Source organism: Atta colombica, unplaced genomic scaffold (assembly GCF_001594045.1).
Source record: "Atta colombica isolate Treedump-2 unplaced genomic scaffold, Acol1.0 scaffold116, whole genome shotgun sequence".
Classification (NCBI taxonomy): domain Eukaryota; kingdom Metazoa; phylum Arthropoda; class Insecta; order Hymenoptera; family Formicidae; genus Atta; species Atta colombica.
The window spans coordinates 636,915-646,617 of record NW_017259202.1 but is presented as its reverse complement, the minus strand read 5'-3'; the positions used below and the strand labels follow the sequence as shown (position 1 = coordinate 646,617).

General features: G+C 34.2%; 1 protein-coding gene across 1 annotated transcript in view; it reads left to right on the top strand.

Annotated features, from left to right (window-relative positions):
* Window positions 1–4,468: 4,468 nt before the first annotated feature.
* LOC108694157 overlaps window positions 4,469–9,703 on the top strand; it is a 6,953-nt gene continuing 1,718 nt past the window's right edge. The window contains exon 1 of the mRNA XM_018203464.1: window positions 4,469–4,687. Coding sequence (XP_018058953.1) covers window positions 4,469–4,687 — 219 coding nt within the window. The remainder of the gene's footprint in view (window positions 4,688–9,703) is intronic.

Here is a 9,703-nt window from a genome sequence, read left to right as displayed (position 1 = left end):
ATATATATATATATATATATTTCCAATTCGATTGATGCTATTATGAGTGTACTCCGTTTTCATATGCTGTAAGCATCAGTTCATCCTTGTTATCTATCAATATTAAATAAGGACAAATAATGCTTACAAGTGCTGTAAAAAATTTTTAACTCATCACACTATATGCTGAATGTTTCTTTTATCACTCAGCATTAAAGTGTATTAAAATTGTTGAAATTTTGTTTTTAAATTATATACAGGGTGCGTCACCAAAATCCGGACAAATTTCAATTTAAATTTTCCGTTATATTGTGCCTCCGCCAAAAGCGTGTTGTTGACGTTCGAGAAAGTCTGATGCTTCTAGTAAACAATCATATTCTCAAAATGGCCGCGAAATGGTTGTTGAAACCAAGTGCGGAATAAAATCGAAGAGCCGCGATCTTCGAAGGCCTTCGCGCTGAGCGCTCAGCAAATATTTCGGAAATATTTCGGTTCTTTAGATTAGATCCGACATCAACTGTTTATGACGTTGTGTCAAAATAGGTTTTAGAACAATCCAACGAAGATTCCAGTATGCCAGCGAGGAAGAGTCACTCGAAAGAACGCACCGCGAGGATCTCCGCAGTTAATTAAAAGTCATTAAAAGAACTCAAGCATTGATTTCGGACCCAGGGCAATCGTTGCGAAAATTAGTATCGATTGTTGGTGTAAGCGAGCCAACGATGCGTTAAATTGCCAAGGAGAACCTTTGATACAAATCATACATTAAAGATACGACAGATGCTCTCTGAAGCTGCCAGGACAAGCCGAGTTGTTCGCCTCGGCTCTCATTCTAGCCTCCCAACAGCCCAGTTTAATTTACATTTAAATTTCTTGAACTACTAACTATGAAGCATAGTTGAAAGGGTCACAAACAAGTCTCGACATCCCAATGTGACGTCATTAAGGACCACTATTGAGGCTGTTTATCGGCATGGATACGCTATATTACAGCATGCGTGCAATCGAGAATAGAGGCCATCATTCAATGAAGGATATATCGAATAATTGTGCTGTACAAGGATTCCCCCCCCAAGTCTTGTAAAAGGATTTTTTGTAATATTTAATTTTTCATTAAAAACATTTTGTTTAAAAAAAGTGTTCGATTTGTCCGGATTTTGATGACGCACCCTATGTATTGATTGAATCCGAATAGTATTAACGGAATCAGTAGTTAAAAATGAAAATATTTATCTTCTTCTTGTACTTTAGAAGGAAATAGTAATATCATACTAGATTCGCGAAGTTAATACGCCATATTTTCAATTTTTGTTTTTTATAGTTATAGTATAAAATATGCGTAATTCTTTTTTATTTTTATAAGAAATTATATATGAGAACTATAACAAGTGCTACTTATAAAACTGTCATTATTTTTTAAATATTAATATATTATGGAATGTCGTAAGCTGACTTCATTGATCCCCCCCCCATTTTTAGGTATCCATGTTAGTACGACATTCTATCAATATACCTATGATGATAATGAAAGTAATAATGACAGTTTCACTAGCATATACATAATTCTACAGTTCCTTATACAAAAATAAAAAAGAGTTTTATACTAAATGTTTTATACTAAAAAACCAAAATTGAAAAAATTGCATCCGAAACTCTGTTTAAAAATAAATTAAAATTATATAAGAGTATAAATCTCTACTAATACCTCCTAACGAGAAATATTGCTGAAATTATTATCACTTTTTCTTTAAGTATCGTCTATTATCTTTTATATAGAGTGTACAAAATAAACCATTCAATATTTATTATATGATATCTATGTATATATACACGCATCATAATAGTAAAAAAACCTTAGTGAATATAAATAAAAGCTAATAAATAAAACCGTTTGAGACATAAATAATTAAGAATCGATTTTTCCTCGTTGTTAGAAGAAGGGTCACAAGGACGATTATTATTTATCTATATTATAACTCAATTTTTCGATTTTCGATATTATTTATTATTTTGGTAATTAAATCATCAAATTAAAATTCTCTCAAAATTTTATTTGTGAAAGAAGCTCTAATTAATTTATGTTTGCTATAAATTCGTAAAAGAAAGAAACATCTTTCGTTTGATGTAAAATAACACGTATATATGTATATTTATCACTAACTTATTATTAAAGATATTTATTATTTAACTTTGAAAGACGAATATTATGAAACAGTTATCTCAAAAGAATTGAAGTTAATAAAAAAAAAACTTATTTTGGCGTGCCATGACATGACATGTTTTAATTATTTATTATATCACGCATTACTTGGAAATGCTTATAGTATATATTTATTTAATGGAAATAATCAAGAATCATGGCTATGCAGACGTGATACGTTTCTTCCGAAGAATCTAGTTAAAGTATTAGTGTACATTACGCGCAACGAGAATTGCCATTTTGTCGGCGAGGCACGAGGCGTAGCGACACGCCTCTCGCCTGCAAACTTCGAGCGAGGAAAGCGCTTCGATCCGATTGGTTTATCTTCTCCCTCCCCATCTTCTTCACCTGTAAAGTTGGCACGGTCCCCGATCGAGAAAGATTGGGTTAGATCTTGCTAACTAGGAAAAGATCGATCCCAAACTCTCTCTCGATGAACAGTACAATTTTGCTAATGGTACTCAGAAACGTGCGCGGTCAGCACATTTGAGATTTACAGTCGCGCTTACGTGGTTAAGCGAGACAAAGATAAAAATGTCAGATATATCTACAATTTTAGATATTGGAACCACGCAATAATAATTTATTCATGAGCAACAAAGTTTTTCTTTGCACGTAGCTGTACTATCGGAAATTAATCTTTGTTCAACTCGAATCTTTGCGAATTGATCTATAGTTATAATTGTTTACATAATTTCAAACGACAATGCCGCATTTTTATTCTGACGTATTATACATATACATATATTGGCTGCATTCAATAAAAAAACAGCTTTGCAATTGTAATTGTTGTCAGATTCTTTAATATTATTGATAATTTATATTCTTAGGTCCAGTGAAAGAGGAACTATAAGAACCAGATTAATTTATCAAAGAATTTTTTAACAGAGTTGCAATGCTGCTTTTTTATTGAACGCAGCTACTTATTTACGCAATGATACGTAACGATATAAAAATTATATCGTTGTTTAAGAAGTTAATAAATAAGAGATTTATTGATTTACTTTCTCTTTCAGTAAAACTGAATCATTAAGAAATAAAACAAATATGATTTATTTATATCTGGAAAATATTTCTTAACTTTAATATTTCACTATTTTTCTTCGCATTTAGATATCTCATACATTCGTTTGAGAACATTAAGTTAAAGATATATTTACTCCAGAATTCCCAAAGAAAGACAGATCTGTCGGCCAGATTATCAAACATTTCGCTGTTCGAGAGGATTAGACTCGATAAAATTACACTGATTTTAATCCTTGGAACGAAACGGCGCGCCGCGCCGAGGTCGCGAATCGATCCACGCGAAAGACAGAGCTCTCTCTCTCCTCGTTCGGCTCGTTCTTTTCTGCTGGCTGGCTAATGTACCCGGTGGCGTTCGGGAGTCCTGCAGGGGTGCAGGGCGTCCAGGGTAGGCAGACGACTGGTGCGGTGGTGTTCGGGTACGGGGGTGATGGGACACACCGCTACCCAGCAGTGGGCGAGGGCAGCCACGGGCAGTACTCGATTGGATTGGTTGAGACTCGACTGTTCCTGTTTGTTCGAGGGAGGTGACTTTAAATGGTATTCGCGCAAGAGCTCCGCCTCTCGGAATCCGTTCAGAACGGATGGAGGACGCTCTTTTCGCGTCCACGCCGTCAGCCGTCCATCCGGAACGAGTCGAGGTGGGAGAGCTATCGTATCATTGGACGGAGGTGGTTGCTGGTAGCGCAAGCGAGACCGGTCGAGAAGGTGAGACACAGTGGGCTCCAATCCGGGACATGGTGGAGCCATGGGTTCGTAGGTAGGGGAAGTCCGTTGCGGGGGTGTGGGTATGGATCGGCCGCAGTATCCGCGGAGACGCGATCGTGGGTATTCGGTGTGTTTGGGCGTGCGCTCGGCGCGAAGCGAATACGGATTCGAATAACCGATTACCGAGTATAACGAGGGCTTGGTCTGGATCAGCGAGCCTCGCCTAGGCATCGCCGGCGCCTGATAACGGCAGTGTTGGTTGGAAATCTTCGAGATTGTGATACACCGTGACACAGCGTGGGATACATCAGGGCCGAACCTCGCTCGCCTCGGCCGGCCGCGGGTCTCCGTGGTTGGGTCCGATGGAAATTTCCGTCTTCGCTCGTGACCAAGAGCAGTCTACCCTGTGCTCTTGTCGATTCGCGAGAATACGGAGGATGCTGATCGGCGAACCTCGTGCAAAGTGTCGAGTGTTCACACGTAAGAACGTTTGTTCAAGAAGGAAAGAGTGAAACAGAGACTTCACTGGCCTATCGTTGATCTCGTCGTTCGTTGATGATGCCGCGACCTTCGCGCGATACCTACGGTGATCAGAAACCACCCTACTCCTACATATCGCTAACGGCGATGGCGATATGGTCGTCGAGGGACAAGATGCTGCCACTCGCCGAGATTTACAAGTTCATCGCCGACCGCTTCCCGTACTACAGGAAGGACACGCGACGATGGCAAAATTCTTTGAGGCACAACTTGTCTTTCAATGATTGCTTCATCAAGGTTAGTTCAACTCATGTCCGATCTTTGAGATTTCGATCGATGTCTGCTCGGAGATGAAACTTGTCAAGTCTTGATCGACTGATACAATATGCTACCGCAAGTTGCTGTAAACAATTATGTATTCATCCTTCTTTCTAAAATCTTATTTTGAATAAAATTTACTAATTTGCATAAAAGATAACTTCTCTCTAGACGGATATATCAGCGAAGCTGATGTCTCATTGTCTCATATTGTCTTATTTTTATCATATTGCCTATAGCTTTAATGAATCACTTGCAAAGTAATATCGCGAAATCATGGTTGTCGAATGAAGCGTGATGGAATGGATCTTTGATTGACGTGATGTGCGCCTTTTCAATGTAAACGTCCGGAACTCGAGAAGCGACAACGCCACGCGCAAGGTGTTTGGTTGTTATATTATCGAGCCATCTGTTTCGCACCTGCCAACGTGTGCGACCACCGCGCGATCACCGTCATGGCGCGTTCCATTCTCTCACGATTCCTCAAAATTACAAAAGAATGTCGATACCCTTTCTTGTTCCTTAGTCATCACAGTAGAATCACTTTCAACTTTACACCCTGCCTGTGTTACAGGGTGAAACAAACTTGACCACAATCGCGATGATAGATATGAAAATATTTTATACTCGGTCACGCATCAGGGAATATTTTGATGTAAAAATTTACATAAAATGTGCAGTTCGAAATCTTTAAAGAGTTTCAAGTTTAAGTCCGTATTATTTTTCCAAACTTTCTCTGATGTCAGATTATACATATAGAGATCCCATGTTCAGATTATATAGAGATTGAGATTGAGAATTTGATCAATCAAAATAAAGTTCATCAAAGTTAATATTGGATTGTTTCTTTTTTCTGATTGATTAAATTTAATCTCAATCCCAATCTCTAATCTGATACGGATATTACACTTATAATTTTACGATTATAGAGAAAAATGTTTAAATACCAAGAATGATGTAAGATAACTAATCATACAATAATCAATAATATTTCAAACATTTATATACACTACTTGTGTACATAAATGTTTACTTGTGTATGTTCTTGTTAACATAGTATACAATAATACGTATGTAATAATAATAGTACACAATAATACGTTAACTTTGACTCATATATGTATTTCTTGCGTCAATGATTCAAGTATGTTTTCACTATAATATTATGATGTATAATGAACTAATGTAACATAAATTACATTATAATGAACTAATGTAACATAAATTACTACAATCAATCTTGATTCTTTTATTGTATAATACAATTAATTGTTAATTTTGCAATGCTTGATGCAATTTGAAAAAATTAGACTTAAAATCTAAACTCTTTAGACTATTGTACTCACAATCAGTTGTAGACATAATTTTTAACTTTTAATTTTGTAATTATTATATAGTTATTTCATAATAAAAACTTTAGAATTCATAAAAATGTACTATTATATATGAAACATGTGGAAAAAATATAAATATTATACATATAGGGTGTCTCGAAAATTTTTGCCAATCGCTTTCGTGTAGATAGAGCGGACTAAACTGAGTCGAAAAGTCCTCTAACATTTTGCAATTTTCGCAATAGTTAATAAGATATTAATTACTAAAAATTGTCAAATGCCAAAATTGCAAGAAACAAAAATCATTTATTTTTCTCATAGAACACTAAGAATTTTTTCAGAATTTTTTATCAGTTTTTTAGTATTGCATTTTCTTATTTTTACTAACATGAGACAATACGATATTAAAAAATTCTAAATAAATTCTGAAAAACTTTACTCAGAGAGACTTTATGAGAAAAAATAAATGATTTTTGTCTCTTGCAGCTTTTCTATAAAGTTGATAGTATTTAAGTAAAAAATTATTCAAGACCAATATTTGGCAATTTTTAGTAATTAATATCTTGTTAACTATTGTGAAAATTGCAAAATGACAGAATTTTTCGACTCGATGAGTTTAGTCCGCTCTATCTATACAAAAGCGATTGGCAAAAACTTATAACTCGGGACATATATTTAATTATTAGATATATCATGTATATCTTTCTCATAAAATTTAAACAGTTCCAAACAGTTCCTCTGAAATTTATTTATCACTGCTTTCTGTTCTGTATGTATAAAAGTTATCACCTTTTTCAAATACTCGAAAAACTCACACACACAAGCGTCAATTTTAAAATAAAAAAGGGGAAGTTCAGTACAATATTTGGATCTATTCATTGGCAAATTTTATCCTATATGAGCCCTTGTTTTATAACGAATAATAATTACCGTTGCTAGAAAGCGTGAAACTATGAACGGAAACGATGGAAAGCAATAATGTCTCTGCGAGAAATTTTCGAGAAATTTTACGCTGGAAGAAGCAATTGATCATGAATTAATTAAAATCGATATTATTGATATATTAAATAGATTATAATAACTGACATAGAAAATTCACTTGCTTGTTTTTTTACAGATTCTTTAATCAATTTTTATAACCTATTTTTATATTTTTATAAATTTATTTTTACAAAAATAATCGTTTGGATTTATACGAATATTCTCTTGTATAATGTGATAATGAAATTATATTTTTTTACGTCATATTATATTAATGAATTTTATTCAGAATATATACTTTATTCAGGACATATAGACTTTACCAGGATTAGAATAAAATTTACCAGGATTAGAATATAAATATGGATATTAAAAGTTGTAAAAAGATATCCATTTAAGTTCAGTTTTCTCGATATGAAAAAAACATTTGTTAATAATTAATCAAATAATTTATAGATGAAAGAAAGAATTTTCGTTTTAATAGCAGATAAAATTTAAACTTAAAATGAAGAAATTGTATAAATTTTAAATCTCTGTTCTATCTGCATTCCTTAATTTTTAAACAGCAGTTTTAATGTTCTTTTTAAAATAAGCTGTATCTCAGTAAAGATCTAGTAAGTATTGTATTTTACAGGATACACACACGTTATCACGATGACATTATATTATATCGAGTAATAATTTTTTTAAATATTACATTTATTTTTTTTCTCTTTATAAAGTCTAGAGATTCTAGATAATCTAGAAATAATAATAAGTATTCGTATCTCTGTACTCTGGATAGAAAAATTTCAATAATTTAAAAGATTTAACAATTTAAATGATTTAAGTATCCAATATATGATAGCGTTTTTTCGATATCATATAACAGAAAGCGCAAAAGTCACTTTTGATAAATGAAAGAAGAAATTCTTTGTTATACACGGTTATATGAATTTTTCAAATTTGCTCGAGGATTCGAACGTAATTCTTTCTCTCCCCCGCAAATATAATTTGAAATTCCAGATTGCCAGTAACGATGGAAAGAAACGACGACAAAAGACGTGAATTAACGTATGCAGCTCGACTGATCTCGTCTATCTCTCGTCGAGGCGTGGTACTAATAATAGCGATGGTAATATATTTCCCTCCGCGAGATCTGTCCGGCAGCGAGTTATGCCTTTCCGATCGAATTAACTTAACCGATCGGCAGATAATCGTTTCGCGTTATTAAATGTAAAACCTGTTCGTTCCTGGCAAGTAATGGCTCTCCTGACTCTCTACAGCTCATCAATTGCTGTTAAGACCGCGTCTTATATCGGCCATCGTCGAGGAGACGCTAGGCAAGGTGGATGGTGCTTTCCACGCGATCCGCCAAGAGGGGAAAAATAGGGGCTACTCATTTCAGTGTGCAATGCGAGCGGTTGTGCTTTACGAGAATCGCGCGCGTAATTGCCTCGGACATCATTGCCAGCATCTTCTGTTTCGATCGCTCATCAAGATATCAATTAAGGCGCAACTCCACAAATGCGTATTCATCAAAGCGTGGATTCTGAAGTAGCGCAGAAATCTAGTTTCAGACCGATTATTCCGAGTTTTCCAATCGACGCGACTGAACTTTCCGTTCCTATACAACTTTCGCCAATTCTATAAGGATATAAGGAAATATTCCATGTCTTCCGCATTGTGTCCGATATTCATTTGTCATGATCGTTAAGAATAAAGTTTTTTTTGTTTATTTGTTCAATGTTTAATTTAATATTACATTATATTATAGGTTTAGCTTTCGTTTTTTATATTAGGCTTATATTTCATTTTTCATTTCATGAAAAACTGCAACTGTCCGACTTGTGACTACAATTCGATTAGGCACAATTTTAAGTTACGATGCACGAGAGGGAGAGTGTATGTGTCTACAGATGCAATATGTTCTATGTATAAAATCTTTATTAAAAAGAAAATATTTGTGAAACTTGATAGGCTAGATAAAGATAAATCCAATGCAGCGTCAATTTCGTTCATTTCTCGTTGGAAATAAAAAACGGAAAGTTTGTCAAAGCTAAACTGAAACTTAAAATTGACATTGAATCGATGCGATATCTATGTAACCTGTTATCTGTCATCTAATTGAAAACGTATTGTGTATCATCATTCAATAGAAACGAGTTGCAATTTGAAATTGTCTTGCCAACTTTTCTTGAATTTCTTGCAAAGTTTTTAATATAACATTTCTGCTTGAAAAATTAACAATATATTAATTCATTCAATGAAATCAATTTCTCTCTCTCTCTCTCTCTCTCTCTTTCTCTCTCGCTCTCTTTCTTTTTTGCAAAAGTGTCTTTGGCATGGTTTAAAATTACAACTTTGAAAAATCGCGATATCGATGACTGTTATTAACTATTTGTTTCAAAATATCTTTGACATTGCATAAAAATAGGAAGATTATTGTGCAGTAGTTATTTCTAGAAAATAGAATTGCTGAAGATGAGAATTAGGGACGCACAATCAAGAAACAGAGAATAGAATCAGGAACAAAGAATAAGAATTTCAACCAATCAGAAACGATACACTATGGAATACACATTTCTATTCGGTTAAAATTCTTCTTCTCTGTTCCTGTTCCTATTTTCTATTCCAATTCCTTTAATTGTGTACAGCTCCTTATACTTAAATTACTGATCAATATATATATATATATATA